Source organism: Sinocyclocheilus anshuiensis, unplaced genomic scaffold (assembly GCF_001515605.1).
Source record: "Sinocyclocheilus anshuiensis isolate Anshui unplaced genomic scaffold, SAMN03320099.WGS_v1.1 scaffold1135, whole genome shotgun sequence".
Lineage (NCBI taxonomy): Eukaryota > Metazoa > Chordata > Actinopteri > Cypriniformes > Cyprinidae > Sinocyclocheilus > Sinocyclocheilus anshuiensis.
The window spans coordinates 329904-352004 of record NW_015546093.1 but is presented as its reverse complement, the minus strand read 5'-3'; the positions used below and the strand labels follow the sequence as shown (position 1 = coordinate 352004).

Sequence of the window (22101 nt, the reverse complement as noted above, 5' to 3'; positions counted from 1 at the left end):
ACTCTCTCCCTCCCTGCTCTCGAGCGCCAGTTCAGGAAATGCGCAAAACGCGTCAGATGATTTAAGCCGCTCCGAGGTGGGGGAGCGTGTGTACACAGAGGAGCAGCAGCGTGGGGAAACAGAGAGAGGCACCAGAGGGCTGGATTACAAGTCTGTTAGGTTCATTAATGGACCAAATAATGTCTACAAGGTGTCCGTAAAAGGAAGGGTTAATAGAGTGTAAATACAGGTAATTGTATTTTTGGACTCACATTAAAGAACATGCTATAGAATATTGTTGTAAAATATTTTTTCCTTGGATGTAATTTTCTCACTGCATAACTATAGTAAAATTTGATAAGGGCCCATATTGACTGCTTCAGTCACAATAAAGATTAATTTGTTAAATGAACTAAAATGTAACTGTGACATGGGCGTTGTTCCTTTGCTGCAAGCAGAATAATACAAGAGTTGTAAAAAACGGTGCTACACAGGTAGCATTACAGGAATTGTTCATGCAAGCAATCAGAAAGCACAACAGGATGTTCAAGTTGATAGATGGCATGAAATTAAACAAACCAAACAATTTAAAAGGAATTCTACTTGTGCATATTGAGTTATAGCAAAGACATGATGAGACAGTATTCGACTTAGTCATGAATGCAATGTGAACGTTATTGCAGTAGATGGCACTATAGGTTCAGGTTACAGTTTACCAAATGAGACATCCGAATATCCAAACCCCAAGTTATACTTCGGTTTTTACGCATACGCTAGGAAATATGGCCTCAGAAAAAAAAGTTACAAAAGCTGTCACTTGATATTTCAAAAGGTAGCCTACACCTTTGTACCTTATTTACCCCCAAAAAACCTGCGTATTAGTACCTTAAAGGTGACATATCATGAAAATCTGACTTTTCCAGGTTTTAAGCGCTATAATCAGGTCCCCTGTGCATCTACCAACCAAGGAAACGTGAAAAATATTAACCCAGTCACTTTGTTTAGGTAAGCCTTTTTCTGCAAGCGTCTGAGAAAACGAGCACGTCTGATTTCGCTCCCTTGGTGACGTGGCAAAGGGATCTCTTTATAATATTACCGCCCCTTAATCTGTAAATTTCGCATTTGATTTCGCAAGCACAACAGTGTACCAGCTCTAATGCCATGGCGAAAGTTTGAGCAAAACATGCAAACTGTTCTGTCTTTGGCTGCACAGACTAGCACAAAACACTGTTTATAGAGTCCCAGCCTCAGAGGAGCCAAGAGAGCAGTGGATTTATTTATTTATTTAATCTCAAAATAGGCATTTTCAAAATGATATAATGAATGATCTGTGGGGTATTTTGAGCTGAAACTTCACAGACACATTTTGGGGACACCAGATACTTATATTACATATTGTAAAAAGGGGCATAATATGTCTCCTTTAAAGGTACATATTCGTATCTAAAATGTACATATTAGAACCTTAATGGTACAGTATCTTTTGAAAGCGTACTGTCCCAGTGACAGCTTTGTATCTTTTATTCAGTGCGCGTGTCGTACATTTTCGTAGCCCGGGTTATATGTCAGAATTTACCCACACCTGTCAAAGTACAACTCTTTGTTTCAGGATTTTGTGTACTTACATTATGATATGATCTTATACCTCAACTGATCCTTTGAATAGTTTTTCGCTTTATATGGAGAGAAATTCTGCTCATAAATGTATACTGTGTACATCCCTTACAAAAATTAACCATGGTTTTACTACAAATAAAATAAAAAAAAACATGCTTACCATGTTAAACCATGTTAAACCATGGTAACCACAAATGAACCATGGTTTTGCTACATTAACCATAGTTTAACCATGGTATTTAAAGGGGTCATATGATGTTGCTAAAAAGAACATTATTTTATGCGTGTTTATGCAGTTTAAGGTTCAAAAAACACATTATTTTCCACATACTGTACATTATTGTTTCTCTTCTATGCCCCGCCTTTCTGAAACGCGTCGATTTTTGCAAACCTCATCAGTCTGAAAAGTGAGGTGTGCTCTGATTGGCCAGCTATCCAGTGCATTGTGATTGGCCGAATACCTCAAGTGTGTGACGGAAATGTTACGCCCCTTACCACACGGCGGGCTTGAGTGAGCGGCGGCCGGCGGGCTTGCGGCAACCACATGTGACGACCCCGGGCTGGACTCCGCTTCGTCCACGGTGAAAGCCGATCCGGCGATCCACAGCGTGAAGTTGATGTATTTCCTCAGCAACCAGCACAGATCAATTCAGCTCTAGGCATGACGAAGGGGATATCGTCCTCTTTTGGAAGGCCAAACAAAGTAGTTTAGCTTTCACAATGAAACACACGGCAACAACAATACTACAGCGAGAATAAAAGTTACGCCTTCTTTCTTTGCGTGAACATTTGGGTGGCGTTATGCAAATCTTCCCACATCGTGACGTAGATGTGGGGGCGTGTTAGAACGAGCCGTTTTAGGTAGGCGTGGTTGACTCTTAACTTTTATAAAGAATATCTCTTTGGATTTGAGACTTTAGTCTTTGCAACTTTACAGATCTTCTTTATGCACCAAGAGCTTGTAACACTCCAAAGAGAAAGGAAAAATTGAAATCGCATCATATGACCCCTTTAATAAAACTGTGGTTATACAAATGGTAATCAATACGCCAAAAAAACATGGTTACTACACTTTTACTGTAGTAAAACCATGATTAATTTTCGTAAGGGATAGGGGATTGTGGTATAGTTGCTTGCTTTACATGTTGGTCAGGTTCTTCACAGAAAATCTGCCCACTTATGTGTATGCAATACTAGCCAAACCCCCTTGGGTTGCTCACTCTGCCCTCGCTATAGGGCTGCATTACCATGCCAGCCATGCAGGGGGTAGTGTTGTGTTTGTTTATGTTGACTGGGCTCAGACTCCAGAAGGAAGATTAGAAATAACTACTGAGCTTTTATTCATTAGAGCACAAATGCATAGAGAAATGGATGATGCTCTGTCCTGTATGACTGCCATGAATATGGGAACATGCAATCATGTCCTCAATAAAAAAAAATCAAGCAGCACAGTGTGTTAGATCTGCATTTTACAACAGACTGAGCACATTTTGTGCTTCTTTTGAGGTATTCATCCATTTTGTGTCTCAATTTTAGATATCCAGTGAATCAAAAAAGTGACAAAGTTACAGATCACATTTTTCAAAAGATTCACTAGTTTCTGTATTATACATCCAAACAACTTCATGAAAACAGAACATAAAATCAGTCCAATCATTGAACCATGTAATAATAATAATAATAATTTAAAAAGAGAGAGAGAGATCTGTTCCAGTACAAAAACAGGGTGAAGCTGAAGAGAATAAGTTTCCATTTCTTCTTTCAGACAACAGAGAAGCATTCTGCAAGATTTCTAATACTCAAATGTTCCAGAAGAGAGAATCTTGTTTTAATTATATATTATGCCGTAATCATTCCGTCACACTGATTAGCACAAGTTAGTGCACAATATGGAACTTCACTGCTGCTTTCCTCCATTATTCTGTTTTGAGTTTGTAACGTTCTCATTACTTTGTATTCAAGCAAGAATGAAACTAATTTTATCCTGTGTTGCTGTGGAATCAAGATGCACCAGAGTATTGAGAGTCAAATTGTAAAAGAAAACACAAGGAATTAGTTTGATCAAAAAGGAATGATCGTCTTTGACGTTCTTTGATGTTTAGGTGTATTAGTACTGAAAGTTGATTGGCAAAGAGGGTCTTATAATTCCAGCCATAGACTTATTAAAAGGTGCAAGATCTTGCTCTTTAAAGCTCTCAAATAAAGTCTGAGACTTCAGCTGGCATTAGTTCCTCTCTACTTAAGGAGCACAAAGGTGTATTGATTTGGTTAATTCCAACCATTGTGAGGGAAAGGTGGTCTCGCTCTTAGATTCAGCTGTACAGGAGTGTGTGGTCCTTTCACAGCACACTCCTTTCTCCCCGTCTCAGGTGAGCAAACCTGCTATCACACAGGTGTCCACTGTGGAAAGGTCAGGGGAACCCAAGGCCAAGAGAAAGGTCAGGTACTTGGGTTACGACACGCGTCCAATCAATTGAATGCAAACCAAAATCAATTTTAGATGGTATTTATCTTGTTGGCTGCAAACCATGTAAAAGAGGTGCTCACCTGTTTAGTTGGATGGTTATAATCAGATTGCACCACAAAAGCAGCATATAAGCTCCTCCTGAAGCTGCATATATTAACAAAAAGACAGAATAGAAATAATTGGGTTAATTCAAAAATAAAATACATGTAATTTTATTTTAAATTATAGTCTATATATATATATATATATATTAAATACACAATATTCTATTACTGTATTGTATTGTTTTATATTTAACCTTTATTGTCTATTTTTATTATTGTGTTATATTACATTTTATTATTATATATCCATTTTATTTTTCCATTTTATGTATGTTTGTACTTTTTCTGCACTTCGAATTCCTGTCACCATGAAAAATTCCTTGTGTGTGTAAACATACATGACAATAAAGCTCTTTAAAAAAATAGAAATAAAAAAAGTAAAAATTAAAAATACTGTCTTTATTTGCACAGACAGACTGCTGCACATATGTGACATAAATTAATTTACACAGAAAAAAATATTAGGAAATTATGACCATAAAACATTAAATGATTAATCAAAAATATAAAAATTACAAGTACTTTGCAGAAATAATATTATAAAATAATATTTCAAATATAAACATAATAGAAACATAGCAATGTAAATTAATTAATTAAAATTATTAATTAAAAATACTCCAAGTTATACATATTAACTGCAAGTCAGTTAATGAATGGTTTTGCTTACTGTTTGATACCACACACAATAGACGCACACACTAGAGATGTATTGTACCTTGGCAACTTTTGCTTGTTGGTGGATTATGTTTTAGCCAAATCAAGTTGGTTTAAGAGCGGTGTGGGGCCGTGTGGAGCCTGTAAGTTGATGTGCATGCCCTTAAGGGAAGTGTCATTTTCTGGATCTGAACAATGGTGGTATAACATTGCATTGTAACATTAGTGAGAGGATGTGCCTGCAGCATACACTGTAAACCTATACACCCCAAACTCTTCCAGTGAATTACTGAGGACTCATTTCAGTCCAACCAACTGGGCCAAAAATACCTTCTTTATGTGCTCATGGATGTATGAGTGTATATTGCTATGGGCGTGTGTACCACTATACAAAATCCTGTGATTTAAATGAACGTTTCAGTTGTGGTATTATGAGTGATATTGATAACAACTCTCTTGAATTGTTTTGCATATACTGTACCTATCATCTAGTCTATCATCTGTTCTATCTAGTATGTATAGTATATGCATATACTAGTAAGTATGTATGTATATATATATATATATATATATATATATATATGTGTGTGTGTATGTATGTATGTATACATTTAGTAAGGCAAGAGACAAGTGAAATGTCAATTGGTGAGACAAGTTTATCTTGTCTCACCAATGCTTGCATGTAATTTGGCAACTGAGTAGAGAAGAAGACACTTTGTTTGTGTTAAACACACAAACTAACACAACTATGAACCATGAGTCTAGCTATGCAAATGTATTTGCATTAAAAATCCCCTGTTAGGCCAAAAAAAGGAAAATGAGGGGTAAGAGGATCGATAGAGTGCATTTACAATTCATTATAATTTATTTTTATGATTGTGCTCAAATGTATAAAAACACATAGGAACTAATGGAAGTCTCACTTTTGCTTTAAAATAGTGAATGGACAGATGGACAGATGTCACAGTTATGAAAACGGAAAGCTGGGTGGGACACAGTGGCTTACATACAATATTAGAGATGCTACTGTATGAATGAGTAGCCGGTGTCAATCCCCTTGACATCGTTATCACACTAGTAGTGTAGTAAGATTTAGATGTATTTCTCCAATTATTTCCCATAGGGATTTAAAAAAAAAAAAAACTTTGTTAACAAGTTATAAACCATGAAGCAAAACAACCAGCTACAAGGTGATTCCACAACATTACAAACTTTGATTTGATGCAAAAAGCATTTTGACAAAAAGATTGAGACTCTGTATTTAGCAGCTTTAATGAGGGAAAAACTACAGTGAAGCATTGCAAAAGACGTAATCAAATAAAAAATTTTAAATATAAAACTGTAGTATATAATATGTAGTATCTATATTGTATATATTTAACAATACATTTTATGTAGGGTGACTCTAACTATTAAGTTATTTTTTGCAGGGCTTCAGGAGCTTTCTTTGCAGATTCATGGGTAATGTAGTTGTAATGTTTTTTTTTTTTTAAATCAGGAATTCCACTATTAAATACGATTATGTAAATAAGTTGAAATATTGTGGACTGACAGTTTTATTAAAAGCATACACCACTGAATAACAACCTCATAGCTCAGAGTATCTGTCTTTGAAGGTTTTTCAAGTAATAGTTAAAAAACAATACCTCTATGGAAAAAAAATTAATGGGATTTTTACTTCCAGAACTGTTGCTCTCTATAGAAGCGTGAGTCATTTTATCAAATTTTAATTAACTGACAATAGCATTTGAGTCACACGCAGACCATAAAACTGGGAGCATAGTTCACCCAAAAATGAAGATTCTGTCATCATTTTGACAGATGTCGGTCACCCTCAAATTGTTCCAAACCTGTATGAGTTTCTTTCTATTTTTTTCCCATACTATGGAAGTCAATGGCTACTGTCAGCTGTTTAGATATCAACATTCTTTAAAATATATTCTTTCGTGCTCAACAGAAGAAAGAAACTTGTGGTTTGGAACAACTTGACAAACTTTTCATTTTTGGGTGAACTATTCCTTTAAGCCTTTGCAGTAATTTACAACCATCCATCCAGTGACCTATAGTGACCTATTTCTATTTTGAAATGAATAAATGTAGGTTTTTTATGCCCATTTACTAAATAAAGGAGTGACAATCATATTCTGCTGCTGTGTAAAAGTAGCCTTGAGGAAACTCAGCGCCACTGACGATGAGCACACACACACTTACAAACCAGAAAACGTATACAGACTTACATACACACACGCACCGCCCCAAACACAGTGTCAAATCCTGCCGTTGGTCCACTGGGAATAGCACAGGTTTAGAGTGTCAATATCAACCCAACCCTCCATTAACACTCCGTCATTAGCACACATTTAGACCTATCAGCACAGGCCTAACAACCTTGTTTAGACTTCGAAACGTCAAACATACACGCACACTGACATGCATCGCATGCAGACCTAATCTTACACACAAAGCTCTATACCCTCAGTACACTGACAGACTCCAAAAACAGGCCCCCGCTGTTGATTTATAGACCTTCATGACCAAGTTTGATGAAGACGATTTGTGTGGCTTTGCAAATGCTGCCGGTATTTGAATTAGCAGTTAGAGTGTCACGGTGGAAAGGTCAGATGGCACGAAAAGCATCATGTATAGGCTTCCCCCAAAGCCTCGCTCTGCTTATTCCTGAAATTGCTCCCATAACTTCATGGTTAAATGTGTTGACCCCTGTTTAGCACGGGGAATGGGGCTTGCGAGCAGGACAGCTGCCTTAGAACAGGTCAGATGACCCAGTCAACTGGACTGATTCCTGTCCCTGAGTCCCAAGATCTGCTTTCAGTCTCTGGCAAGCAGAAGACGAGTATGTAGTCAGAATGTTTTCCACATTGTAGCGAGTGTATGGTTTCACTGGCACGGTAGACGGTTACAAAATATTTACTGAACACTCTTCATAACACCAGAACAAGCAGAAGCTCTTTGAGAGTACAGTCTCAAACAACAAGTATCACACAGGGAGGCTGTGGCCACTTTGAATGGTTATCTGTGAGCTTGGACTGGTCCTTAATGGTCCAATGGAGATCAAGAAGAAAACGGAGAGTGACATCAATCACTCGTTCCATTCCATGTGTGTGTATGTTTTCCTAACAGCTTTATTGAAAGATAGATCGTATGGTAACAATTTGTTGATTTTGCGCTTTGACTGTTCTTTTGAAATATTAAATCGTTCATAAAACAAACTTTGTATTTGTGGTTACGAAATATGTTTCCCGTAATCACTGTATGCAAAAGATCAATTGCTTGAATAATTTGATGGAATTATAGTGGAATGATGATAGCTGCACTGCACTGTTATACTGTATGTATTCTTGTACAACTGTAAAATACCATTTATGGTATAGAAAATGTATTATTCATGAAAATAAACAAATCATTAGCATTTGTATCCCAGATAAAGAAAAGGAAAATCTTTTTAAAAATGTAGTTTAAAACACATATGAAAAGTATACTCTTTGTGTTCATGTTTTTTTTCATATGGTTTTGAAAATCTTTTATACCACCTTCAAGAACGACTATAAAAGTATCATAAATATTTTTATTAAATATGTTATTTTTTAATTACGTTCTTTAAAATAATTTGTTTTGTTACATCTTCTACACAATAAATATCTTAATCAGTTTTTTAACATTTTAACATGTACCCATTTCATTTGTCATCTAAAAGTTATATTAATATGTGACCCTGGACCACAAAACCAGTCTTAAGTCGCTGGGGTACATTTGTAGCAATATCCAACAATACATTGTATGGGTCAAAATTATTTTATGCCAAAAATCATTAGGATATTAAGTAAAGATCATGTTCCATGAAGATATTTTGTAAATTTACTACTGTATATTAAAACTTACTTTTTGATTAGTAATATACATTGCTAAGAACTTCATCTGGACAACTTTAAAGGCGATTTTCTCAATATTTTGATTTTTTTTTTTGCACCCTCAGATTCCAGATTTTCAAATAGTTGTATCTCGGCCAAATATTGTCCTATCCTAACAAACCATACGTCAGTGGAAAGCATTTATTCAGCTTTCAGATGATGTATAAATCTCAGTTTCTCGGTTTCCAAAAATGGACCCTTATGACTGGTTTTGTGGTCCCGGGTCACATATATTCATATATTAATAAATGATGTTTTTGTTAAAATATTATTTTGTTAAAGGCACCTTGAAATCAAAATTGGAATTCTTATTTTCATTACAGAATATTGCAGTATTTATTATAAATGATTTATCTTTTTTTTTTTTTTAATTCATGTGCCCAAGTAACCTCAAAAACATTAACATCTCCTTCCTCTCGTGATGACAGCTCTTCTCTGATGACATGTACAGTGGCGCGAGGGCTTGGCAATAATGTTGTCCAAGACAAGTTTCAATTCCTCCCTTCCAGCAACCTGTCACCTACATTAAACAATTACAACAATTAGCACATGATAGTAATTCAACTATCCAATCAATTCCCAATAGACAAAATCAAGTCCAATCCTACATTTTTTACTCACTCGAGAAGCTGCTTTACTTGGATATACGTCACAATATGCAAGAAAGTTGATTGCAATTTCCAGCTCATGTGACTTTAAAATATCTCAATATATGAATCAAAGACTATGCAAACTACTTCTTTCAAGAATTTATTCTTTTATGAAGATTTTCCTTCATTATAATATCAGGACAGTTTTGTCACCCTAACATTTTATTTTATTTTTTTTACTTTTTGACCCCCACAAAATAAAAATTTTAATGTATTTTTAAATACATTAAAGGATAAAATGCAGTGTCACATAATCAACCCATTTACAGAACATTTTACAGCAACACTTGTACAGGACTCTGGAAAATGTACAGTGCTCTGTAACACACATAATGGATGCATTCCTCAAATGTATATGAAAGATTAGGGCAGTCACTTCCTGACCGGACCACTCATCTGCTATAAGCCAGCATTCCCAATAAAACACTTGGGAATGCAAAGGATCAGCTGTTAATAAGATCTGTGACAAAGTAAGATTTATATGTCACAGGTGTTTCAACACATTACATAACAACATTACTGTAATTGGCTCGGATTATCAAACATACTTACACCAGAGATTATATCATTCACCGAAACAAATGTTTATGATATTTATTGCATAAAATTGCTAAAAATCTTAGCTTAAAAGCTTAGAAAGTTATCCAAAACTAGAATATGAAAATAATGAAAAAAAAAACTGTAAGAGTGAGTAAATGAGATAGACAGCGAGACGTGAGAGAGAGAATGAAAGATAGTGCTTTGATTACAGTCTGAGAAGCATGTTCCTGCTCAGACACTGGTGGTGTCACTTCCCTATGCATGAACATTTAATCCCTCTGCCTGCCAGGAGGACAGAGGGCTGAAACTTGATCACCCAGGGGGCCAACACACAAGAGGACAAGAGAAGGAGAGTGAGAGACAGAGAAAGAGAACAAGCACTGACATGATTTAGCATCTTAGATAATGGCGCAATACTCTGATTAACTGTGTTAAAGCTTGAAATGATACACGTGGTGGAACATCGGTATGAACATCGGCATCATGTGAAACGCAGTCAAATATTACTTCTAGCCAGTCATCATCTACAGAATTGCCACCGGTACACTACTGTGAATTCTCTCTGCGTCAACGACCAGACGACACGTATGAAACTTATGGCCCTACATGTCTTCTGCTAGTGCTCTTGCTCATGCAAACACACACACATGGCTAAGCGCAGCCTCTCTCGGCGCTATCGGGTTTCGTGTCCCTCCTGAGAGGGAAGGTGAGCCAGCTTCATTAATCATTTAGAGTGTGCGCTGTGAGTGGAGGACAGTGTGATTGCTGGGTGTTGGGTGTCTCTGCTCATGGCCCCCTACACAACTGCCTTGATTTGAATAAAGAAAAAGGCTTAGGCCACTGCATGGTCAGCAACAAGCCTCCAGGAAAAACCAATGCTGCCCAGCCACGTGGGCAGATTAACAGACCTCTTTCTCACTCATGGCCCATGAAACATTAGACAGGTGCAGGTGTGTGCAGAGAACTGCTTGGATTGCCCGTTCTTCCTCTGTCGGTGCAGGTGGTGATGTGCATTTACTAGGATGCCAGATCACAGGGTGTAAAATGCTTTTAGCATGCTGTAACTCTCACAAGAGTTTATTCAAAGAAGAAAAGTGTGAAAATTTAACACAAACAATGCAAGATGGTCAAAAAGGTGAATATATCAGATAAAGCATGTATCACTGTAACATAACATATGGAAAAGTAAAAAAAAAACGGATAGTTCATCCCAAAATTAAAAACGTGTCAAAATTTATTTACCCTCATGTCTTTCTAAACCTGTACAAACTACTGTGGAACATAAAAGAAGAAGTTCCAAGAAATGTCTCAGTTTTTGTTCATACTATGGAAGACAATGGTAGCCAAAATGGTTTGGTTACCAACATTTAAAATACCTTCTTTTGTATTCTGCAGAAGAAAAAAAGTCATACAGGTTTGGAATTACATAAGGATACATTTTTGGGTTTTATGATTCCATATTACTTTGAACATAAAAGAAGATGTTTCGAGAAATGTCTCAGTTGTTTTTGTCTATACACTGGAAGTCAACCAAACTGTTTTGGTTACCAACATCCTTCAAAATATCTTCATTAGGATGAGTAAACGATGACATAATTTTAAATTTTGGCTGAACTATTCCTATAAGTAATATGATTAACGTTTAAAGTTATAGTCCATCAATCAATCAATCAATCAATCAATCAATCAATAAAAAAATTCATTATTTACTCTTCTTCATATTGTTCCAAACATGTATGACTTTCTTACTTCTGTGGAACATAAAATAAGACATTTTGAGAAATGTCTCAGTTATTTGTTTTTACAATGGAAGTCAATGGTAACCAAAAACAGTTTGGTTACTAATATCCTTCAAAATATCTTCATTAGGATGAGTAAACGATGACATCATTTTAAATTTTGGCTGAACTATCCCTATAAGTAATATGATTAATGTTTAAAGTTATATTCCATCAATCAATCAATCAATAAAAAAATCATTATTTACTCTCCTTCATATTGTTCCAAAAATGTATGACTTTCTTCTGTGGAACATAAAAGAAGATGTTTTGAGAAATGTCTCAGTTGTTACTTGTTTTTACAATGGAAGTCAATGGTAACCAAAAACAGTTTGGTTACCAATATCCTTCAAAATATCTTCATGAGGGTGAGTAAATGAGGACAGAATTGTTCCAAGCCTATATGACTTTCTTTCTTCTGCAGAACACAAAGGAAGATTTAGAAAAACCTAATTTTGTCCATACATAGGTCAGTGGTGTCCAATGTTGTTTCGGACCCCATTTACTTTCATTGTATGGACAAAAACTATTTTTTCATTCTAAACATTCTTCAGTATATCTTATTTTGTGTTCTGCAGAAGAAATAAGTCATACAGGTTTGGAATGACGTGATGGTTAGACCCGTGGCAGAGGTTTCATTTTTGGGTGAACTATCATTTAGGAGAAACCAGCAATCATTGCACAATAATTCATTCATTATAAGCTAGTCCTTTAAGAGCAGGCAAACATTCTCTCCATCTTCTCCTCACTTCTCCATCATCAAGGTCAGAGGCTGGAGCCCCAGACAGCAGCCAAGCTCGGCTCACTGTCTCTGACACATGGTTTAGAATGACACAGCAAAGCTAGCGTGGAGGAGCTCCCCTGAATAAAGAATGGCTTTCAAAATGGGCTCAAACTGACTCCCTTTGTCCTGCTGAGAGCTGAAGCCACTCACTGAACGTCCACCATCGTCCATCTCTGCTGCTGTGGCTGCCCTCAGGAGGTCTCAGATTGGCTAATGGCTGCTCAGCTCAGACATCTCCTCCCCTTCACGGGAAAATGATCCCAGCCATGTATAATCAATCAGGTCCTTTTACTGAAAACTCAACCCTTTACGTCTGTGCGCACGTGTGTGAGAATGAGCATGTGTGTCGGTAGGCTATTGAGATGGGTGTGGACTTTTTTTTACAAAAAGACAAGTAAAATACGTAACACAATATCCCACAATGCAAACGTGAAAGATGGCATGCAAATTTAAAGGTTCTTGGGGGAAATTCGTGACCACTGTTTCCGAATATTATGTTTAATAATATTTCTGTTTTGAATATATCAGTAGGTTAACTTGAGAATATTTTAGCTAATATGGTTGAATATGACAATTACACAATGCATATGTGAGATATATGATAACTGATGTAAGGTTACTCTTTGAATAAAGGTAACAATTTTTTATTATTTTTTTACAGCTAAAGAACCAGAAGTTCTACAAGGAACCCTTTATTCTAACACTGATCTGAAGAATCTATAATATAACATCAAAAACCTTTTAAACAAGTCAAGAAGTCTATACAACTTAAAAATGTTTTTATTGAGAGGAAAATACAACCTATATATATTTTTAAGAATGTTAATTCCATTTAATATTACAGTAATAGTTTTATAACTACTATATTTTATAATGCAATAAAATACATTAACACCAATGAGCAGCATATTCAGTCTAAAAAGGTCTTATATGTTTTGCTTTCATATGCAAACAAACATCAAAATATCTCAGTGAGAGCTGGCATATACTGCATATATTAACACACCATAAAACGAATTTACTAAATATCTGTGTCCCTCTGGAACCAAATGCTAGAATTACAATGTCCAAATGAAAAAGTACGCTGGAGTCACGTTACATTCCAAAATAATCCGTCAGATACACGACACCAGAGACTTCTCGTCACAAACATCAATCCAGCAAACCTCTGGTGCCCGTCATCCATCACTAATAAAACGATTCATTTGAAGCAATATACATATATTTCACATTTACTTTATGTTTCTCACATATACTTTAGATTTATATTTGCACAAATTGTTGATGATTTTGTATTAGTTTAGAAAATGACGTAAACGCAGTATTCACGTGTCGCCTATGCATTTCCATGCAAACAAGTGAAGGTTTTTGTTAATAACAACAAAAACATTTCACTGTGTAGCTATTGATTTCCCCCTTTATTCTGAGATTATAATACAGCAGTGTCTGTTTTTGGAGTGTGTTGCGCGCACTCCTTCCCCCGAGGTGCATGACATCCAAGTGCCACTATCTCCAAGAGGCAGGGTCAGTTTCTGCTACACAGCTTCTCTCCACACTTGCCCGTATGACTCCCCATGAGGATGCGCTAGCCGTCCTTACACACTAGGCACTCTGTAAGAGATATGATAACCAGAGGGCGGGCTGATAGCAAAGGACAGTCGAGGAAAGAATATATTGCGCACGGCGAGAGCGTGTAAGAATGAAATGATTAGCGCGGCATGATATTACAACTAAGGGATTGAGCAATGCAAGACACCGGTTCAAACTGTTAGCTTTGTTTTTGTTTTTTTGCTTTGAACTGATTTTAAACCATTTTTTTTCATGGAAAATGTACATCAAGAACTGAAATTCTTCAGTTGGGGGAGCTTCGTTGCTTGAGTTTCCAAAGTGGATATCGCCTTAAAAACCAACGTAAAAACCAACAGGACACCAGGACACCACAACTATGTCTATGCCACCAACTTTTGGATTCACCCAAGAGCAGGTTTCCTGCGTCTGCGAGGTCCTTCAGCAAGGTGGGAGTATCGAACGTCTCGGACGCTTTTTGTGGTCCTTACCTGCTTGCGAGCACCTCCACAAAAACGAGAGCGTATTGAAAGCGAAAGCCTTGGTAGCTTTCCACCGGGGCAACTTCAGGGAGCTCTACAAAGTATTAGAGAGCCACCAGTTTTCTCCGCACAACCACCCCAAACTGCAACAGCTCTGGCTGAAAGCTCACTATATCGAAGCGGAGAAATTGCGCGGTCGTCCTCTGGGCGCTGTGGGAAAATACCGCGTGCGCAGAAAGTTCCCGCTGCCTCGCACCATCTGGGATGGAGAGGAAACCAGCTACTGTTTTAAGGAGAAGAGCCGGTGTGTGCTTAAAGAGTGGTACACTCACAACCCGTACCCTTCCCCGAGAGAGAAAAGAGAACTGGCCGAGGCCACGGGCCTCACCACGACGCAGGTCAGCAACTGGTTCAAGAACAGGAGGCAGAGGGACCGTGCAGCAGAAGCAAAGGAAAGGTAGAAAGAACACCATTACTCTCAAGACTTTAAACAAGCTATCTTTCTGTGGAGGAATGCTCACCAAAATGACCGAAGCCATCTAAAAGAATGATAATAATAATAATAATAAAATAAAAAATTAATTAATTAAGGAAAAATAAATAAATAAAAATAATTGCATTTATTGGTGTACTTGTGGGTAGAATAAAGACATGAATAAAGACATCAAATAAATCATTATAGTCTTAATTATTATAGAAGAATCTGAATGTCAAAGATTTCAAAACAAGTGGGCTTTAAGAAAATATATAACTGCAAATAACACATTTTATAAATGTGTTTAATTTGATGACATCAGTGTCATGGCAATTGATGCAGGAGGTTTTGTCATCTGCCTTTTTAATTAATGAGTGACGCTAAAGTCATTCTTTGACCACACAAAAATAACTAAAAATAATCCAGATAAATAAATAAACACAAGTAAAACTAAACACAAAAGTATTAATATTATCCATAGTTTTACAATATTGATACATATCTAATTTTATTATTTAATCAATAAAAATCTTGGGTATTTGTGTAAATGTGTAATTTGAAAAAAAAAAAAAAAATCTTATAGTCTCAACTCACTTAAAATGATTGGAGCTGAAGAAGGGTTTTACCTAAGATATGATTAATGTATATGATTGTTCGAAATGTAAAGTTCATAAACATAAAAATGATTTATATAAATATAGCTTTTGCTTGAAACTTTTAAAAGGCCTATAATGTACTCCTAATGAAGAAAAATAAAAGTATCATATTTTATTTGCCACATTTAGTCATGCGCAGTCCAGGTGTTTGTATGTCCATCACTAAGCGGTGTTGTTTTTGCTGGCCCGCTAATGAATGTGAATGATCTGCTCCAACAGGGAAAACGATGGTGCAAATCCAAACGGCCACAACCCACTGACCTCTCACGTGAACGAAAACAAATCTCTATGTGAAAGTTCAGAGGATGACAAATCTCCCGCAGCGACCCCGGATCACACCTCCATGAGCCCAGCCATCCATATGCCCTCCAGCTCAGGTCTGCCACCCCTGCACAGCTTCGCGCCTCCGCCCGGCCCCAGCGCCTCCATCATCCCCGTCAGCGGCTCAGACACTCAGAGCCACCACCACCACTTCTCCATGCACGACGGCCTTCTCAACCCAATGACGGCCAGCCTGGTGGAACTTGGATCATAAGAAATAAAACACATCATCTTTGACTTTCCCCCCAGTTATTAGCTTCGTTATCGGCTACCAAACATTTTATTAGCCTAGTCAAGCTTGTAGGACATTAGACAAAAAAATTCCAAAAACTACCAGATGACGGGCCTACATGAAAACTGTTTCCATAAAAATGCTGTAACAATACAATGTAATCAAGGGATAGTTTTTGATATGTCTTGCTATAAATGGAAATAATAAAATATATATTTAATCAAGTCAAAATGTGTGGTCTCCTTGAACAATATATATGCTCATATGGTCTAATTTACAGGTCACTGTATCTGTCAATTTTAATAGCTTCATCGAAAGCAGATCGGAGAGAATCTCTTCTGCTGAATCATTACTGCAATAAATTAAATGTTATTATGAGTAGCCTATATTAGAAACATTATGGCAGCATGCAAAACTGTAATTACCAGGCCCTTTAATTATTTGGATTTTATTTCATAAAGCATGGCGCTTTGTCATGTTTGGATACATAAACCTTTTCTTTTCTTTCTTCTTCATATTATAAGGTATGAATGTCCATGTTCAATTTATAAATCTATTATCTGGTAAAGTGCAGTATGCCAAAAACATAGCACTTTTCATCCTTATTATAACAATATATTGATTATTGTCCAAATTGTTACAATAATTTGTCATTCTTCATAATTTTGTTAGGTCTTCATAAGTTTTTCATCGGTAATAACGTTCAGCGCGGTAGAAAAACGTACCATTGCAAGTTGTAATTTTAGCACAACTTTGATTTTACTTAAAAACGGAAACAGCTATGAAACTAATAGAAACATAAAGCAGAATTTCACTTTTTATAGATGACATTTTGCAACTTTCGGTTTTACCTTGTATTTTGTTCCTTAAAAAAAAAAAAAACATTTATGAACATATACTGCCCCCTATTGGTGACGGTATGTAATTATAAGCAGTGGTCTAAACCTACTGGGTTTCCCCTATACAGCTGCAAATCACTACTGAGATCATTTAAATATTCTCCTGTGTTATTATACGAATGAATACGATTCCCTCAAATCATCACGTAAAATCTTCGCCAGTTGTGTCCAAAAATCTGTCTCTTCAGCGTGAAAATAACAAGTAACTATTTTTTTATTTTAATAAAAAACAGCCAGGAACTCACCGCGCCTTCAAAATCATCCAAACGAGCTGCGTAGACCAAAAATATTTCCAAAAGGTGAAATACATGAAAAAAGTCCGCACACTCCATGATTTTAATAAAATAAATGAGTATGATTTTGGTAAGGCATGGTTTCAGAAATATTCATGTTCAATCACAATTATGAAAGTGGTGAAAGAATGTGCATTTATTGGATGCCATGAGATGTGGATTACTGCAGATCTATGCACTGTGTAATTATGGCATTATTAACATGCAACATGTGGCTGACATGCTACAGGCCTATTGGAGGAGATTTGAATCTGAAAAGGAAGAAGAGGATTCAGATTAAAATGTGTTTATTGACACATATCGTTCACAAATGTTTTCTTGTGAAAGCAAGAATTTCTCATCTTTCTACTGGAAAAGACTATTATTATCATCAAAGTAGGCCTAGGCCTAAAGTTATGGAGGCAGAGATGAAAAGCAGACAAATCAGCGAGGATAAAATATTTATATTTTATATATTTTTAAATAAAACAATTTCTGTAATCAAACATTTTAAAACCAAATGAGAATAAAACATGACAATTTTCTTACAAGGCCCGCATCTTCCATTACAATACATTTATTTTTTGTTTCAAGGCTGTTTGACTTCAAAACGTCATTAATTTCAACCCAATAAAATGGAAAATGCATGTTTAATTGCAGTCTTTTACGTTTTAAGTGGTGCCAGAGTTGCAACCTGGAGTTCATTGTAATTATTCAGCTTCTTTTAAACAAAGATGTTATTTGTTACAACATAACAATGTAAATATTATTGCACGAGTTAAACTATTCAGTTTCTGTTTTTATTTACATGATTTATAAAGACTGTTACACATTATATATATATTATAAACCTTACATATAACAATCATTATCATACAAGTAGGCTTAAAAATTTCACAGCTCAGATTGTTTTATCTAATAGTCACCGCATGATGGCGACATAAGCACATGAATAAGACGTAAAGGCTTCCAACTGTAAGAAAAGTTCATGACACGTTTGTGGCTATATGAATTTCGTAAAGCCTTACATTTTAGTCAAACAATTACGGTCAAACTCACACTTAAATCAAATTGTTTAATGTGACAGCTTTGTCAGCCGTGTAAGCGTCACAGCTGTCGCATGTGTGCAGTTATATAAGCATGTTTTGGGGTGAACTGTTATCTACCGATTAAGAATAGAATGACATAAACCTAAAGCGTTTTTTTTTTAAGGTAAATGCAATGCTGTCACAAAAGTATTGATAGCCTACTTAGAAATATTTTATAAGAATCAAAATGCACTTTCGCCAACCAGTAGTCTAATGTGCGCAGAGGCCGTGATCCCATATGCAGTTGCAAATTTAAGGTCAAACGACTCGTTACAGGCGTTCACTTTCATGTGAGTGCGCGAATTATAAAATGTGTTTTTATAGTCCTGTTTTGTTTTCAACCTCAATCTCTTGAGGTTCCTCAGTCACGCGCAAAAAATCTGATGGGGCCCCAACACAGCTAGCCAACTGATATAGGCCTTTAAGATCTTTAAAACAACACTTCAGTTTTTGTGATTACATGTGTTGTGGTATGTGAATCTATAATAAGTGATAATGACAGGGACTACTTATGTTTTGTAGACTTACCGTCCGATATTGATCTAAACGGAAGTCGCTCGATTGGCGTACTGTTGCTATGGTTGCATCCTCAGGCGACAGAAACTTTTGTTGCAGAGCTTGTTGAGTGGCTGCTGAAAGGTTGTTTAAAAACGCTATTGAAACGCGTATATTTACACAGATGTATTATTTGTAATCCAATAGGCAAAATGTTTCCACGTTGGTTGATTTGTTATTTGATTTATTTAATATTGGCTATTCATCGAATTAAACAGAAAATGTTAAATAGACTTAGGCTATTTCTGCAACAATCACATTTAGTCATTTTTACTACATTTACTATTAACATGTTAAGTTTCAACTTAAACGTAGCATTGAAATTGCACTAAATTGCACTTCTGGTGTGCTAAAGAGGCGCGTCGCGTTTAGATGATTTTATAGCGCAGTTCAATGCAGCACAATGAATCCAGGTCAAGGGGAACTGCCGCGTGAATAAACACGAATAAAAAGTTGTGCTCAGTTAAGCGATCAAATCAAAGGGGAGAAGAGGGAACAGAAATCCTCTCACAGTAAACGACACACTCTTTCTCTTATATGGAATGCTATTAGGACACTACAAACAAACCGTCCTCTTGTTATTTAGCCTTATGGTAGTAGTAAGAGAGAAGACTGAAACTAAATGATGACATTATTAGACAGATAAATGACGTTTGAAAACTGAGGTGATTACATTTGAGCTCTTTGGAATAATATGTAGCCTAAGTAATGTGGTGGCACTAGCTTATTTCCTGCAAGTATAGGCGAGTGTGTTTTTGATTACCTGGTTAACATAAGCCACTAACGAGCTAAAAAAAATAATAATAAAATAAAATAAAACTTTATTATTTTATTTCGTGTCAACTTTAGTTGATTTGTCCACATGCACCTTCGGTTTTGTGTTTAACATTAATGTGGTTCATCTGCATTTATTTATACTGTAAAAAGTCCAATAATCAAAGGTGTGTAGTCTACATAGTCACCTAAAAGGCTTTACGATTCATGATCATAATTGTTTTTCTCTTTTGTCGTCTAACACGTCGGACTTTGATGATCAGTTTTCTTTTTCTTTTTTTACGTTCTTTTTAACAATTTATTTTAAAAAAATCCACACGTTAATAAAAAAAAATGGTCTAAGCTTTGTAATGTATTAATACATTTTATTTGTCAGTATTGTTTTCTTGCCTACATTGTAGGCTACATGCGCCAAAAACTAAGCGAGTGTAAATTACAATAATAATAATAATAATAAACAATAAATAAATAAATAAAATAAGATGTATAGTTTCCTACTGTTTTCGAATATTTTCTATTGTTCTCTGCCTAAAGCATAAAACGTTTCCATCAGTTATCAATACGGAAAAGAAATACATATAGGCCTACATGTGCATTGACAACAGGAAAGCTACTCTTCCTTTATTCAGATTTAGATTAAATATAATTCGTATCATTTTAAACTCGTTTGTGACAATGAACAATCCCACTACTTCAATAATAATAATAATAATAGGTAAATGGAACGAACTTTTAAAATTAAAGAAATAAAAGAACGAAAGCAGTAACTACGCCTATTCTTCGACTCTCTTTTCTGAGTGCTGTTTAACACTATACCATAAATGATTAAGACACTCCTAAAATAAAAATAAAAACGTACAAGAAACTAATGCCTACAGAATAGCGAATATATTTTTTAATTTTTTTTTTTTTACAAAATGCCATAATGCCAACTCATTAAATAAACAAATAACACTCTGATAGTCATTATATTAAATTATATTTATTTGCATAAAAGTGACCCATAACACACTGTGTTTTCAGCGCCATTAACCCATTTACAGTATAAAAACGAGCAGAATGAATACACTTAAAATCTCCAAGCACTTAACAGACAGTTACTCACGCTTTATGGACACAGCATAAAGAAATTTGCAGGAAAGAGAGTGGCGTAATTGCGATATCATACAAGCATATCTAGACAAGCCTAGACCTAAGGTAAACTTCAGAATCAGACATGGACAATTCAATATAAATCTCGAGATAAAATTAGTATGAACATCTGTTGTCGAGTAAAAGACGAGGGGGGAATAAAGGTGCTTTTGACTTCAACGATTGTCTGATAAACACAAAATTGTCTCTCCGGTTCACTCATTTCATTGAGCATCAAGTTCTACTTTCTCAGAATCCACTTCATAAATGCCTTTTAAAAATGCAAAATATTCACAAATGAACATGCAATATGGTCGTGTAGGCCTTGAAAATGAAAGGAAAGGGCGTCAATCCGTTGAAGCGCTGGAAAAACAGCATGCTTTTCTCCTTTTGTCGGACACAAGGTGGCAAAATGGCCGGCCCCCATGTTGCCCACAATTTCTCACAAGTTCCTTTTTCTCTGGGCAAAAATGTTCCATATTTGTCTGACCGTGCATTATACATCAAAATCAGAGTCACTGTCAGTAACTGAGAGAATGGTCCCGCCGTCGCCTCGTTCATTCATACTGGAGACGCTGGTGGTGGGGCTGGCTGCCGCGCACGGGGACTCGGCCGAGCTGTGCGGTGTGCACCCGGACTCTGACATGGAGCGCAGGCCGCTTTGACCCAACCCGTGGTGCTGAAGCCTAAAAACACAAGAATTTAGAACATAAGATTATTTACTCAATGCAATACTCAACTATACACACTCCACACACGGTATTGTTCGAATTCGACGGGTTACAGTGTCTCTAATAAGAACAAACCTGATTTTTACTCTGTGAAATGTGAGATCACACCAATAAGAGTAAAAAGCAATTTAGTTACACAAGTCGATTTTTATATAGGCTAAGGATGTTTATATTTATGTTTATATCTATGTGCAAGCTTATATTTTTCATAAACATTTATTTCTATTAATTAAAAATAGAAACTTATTTTTAATTATAAATAATAAGCTCTAGCCATATTTAATGACATTATATATATTTGATAAGATTATATCAGTTTACACTACATGAAAATTGTGTTTGTTTTTGGTAAATTTATTTTGCAATTAAAGAAAACTACATGACAATACACTGCCAAATAGACATTTTTCAAAACAT

The 22101-nt window shown here is 35.9% G+C and overlaps 2 protein-coding genes across 2 annotated transcripts in view; one reads left to right on the top strand and one right to left on the bottom strand.

The window, feature by feature from the left end:
- Positions 1–14447: 14447 nt before the first annotated feature.
- Positions 14448–16231, top strand: LOC107700111 (homeobox protein SIX2-like). Its single transcript, XM_016501642.1, has 2 exons — positions 14448–15007; positions 15901–16231. Exons 1-2 carry the CDS (start codon positions 14448–14450, stop codon positions 16214–16216), a joined length of 876 nt encoding a protein of 291 aa, XP_016357128.1. The 3' UTR covers positions 16217–16231.
- Positions 16232–20828: 4597 nt separating this feature from the next.
- Positions 20829–22101, bottom strand: part of LOC107700110 (homeobox protein SIX3-like) — a 2975-nt gene continuing 1702 nt past the window's right edge. Inside the window, exon 2 of the mRNA XM_016501641.1 lies at positions 20829–21639. Coding sequence (XP_016357127.1) covers positions 21450–21639 — 190 coding nt within the window. The 3' untranslated portion in view covers positions 20829–21449. The remainder of the gene's footprint in view (positions 21640–22101) is intronic.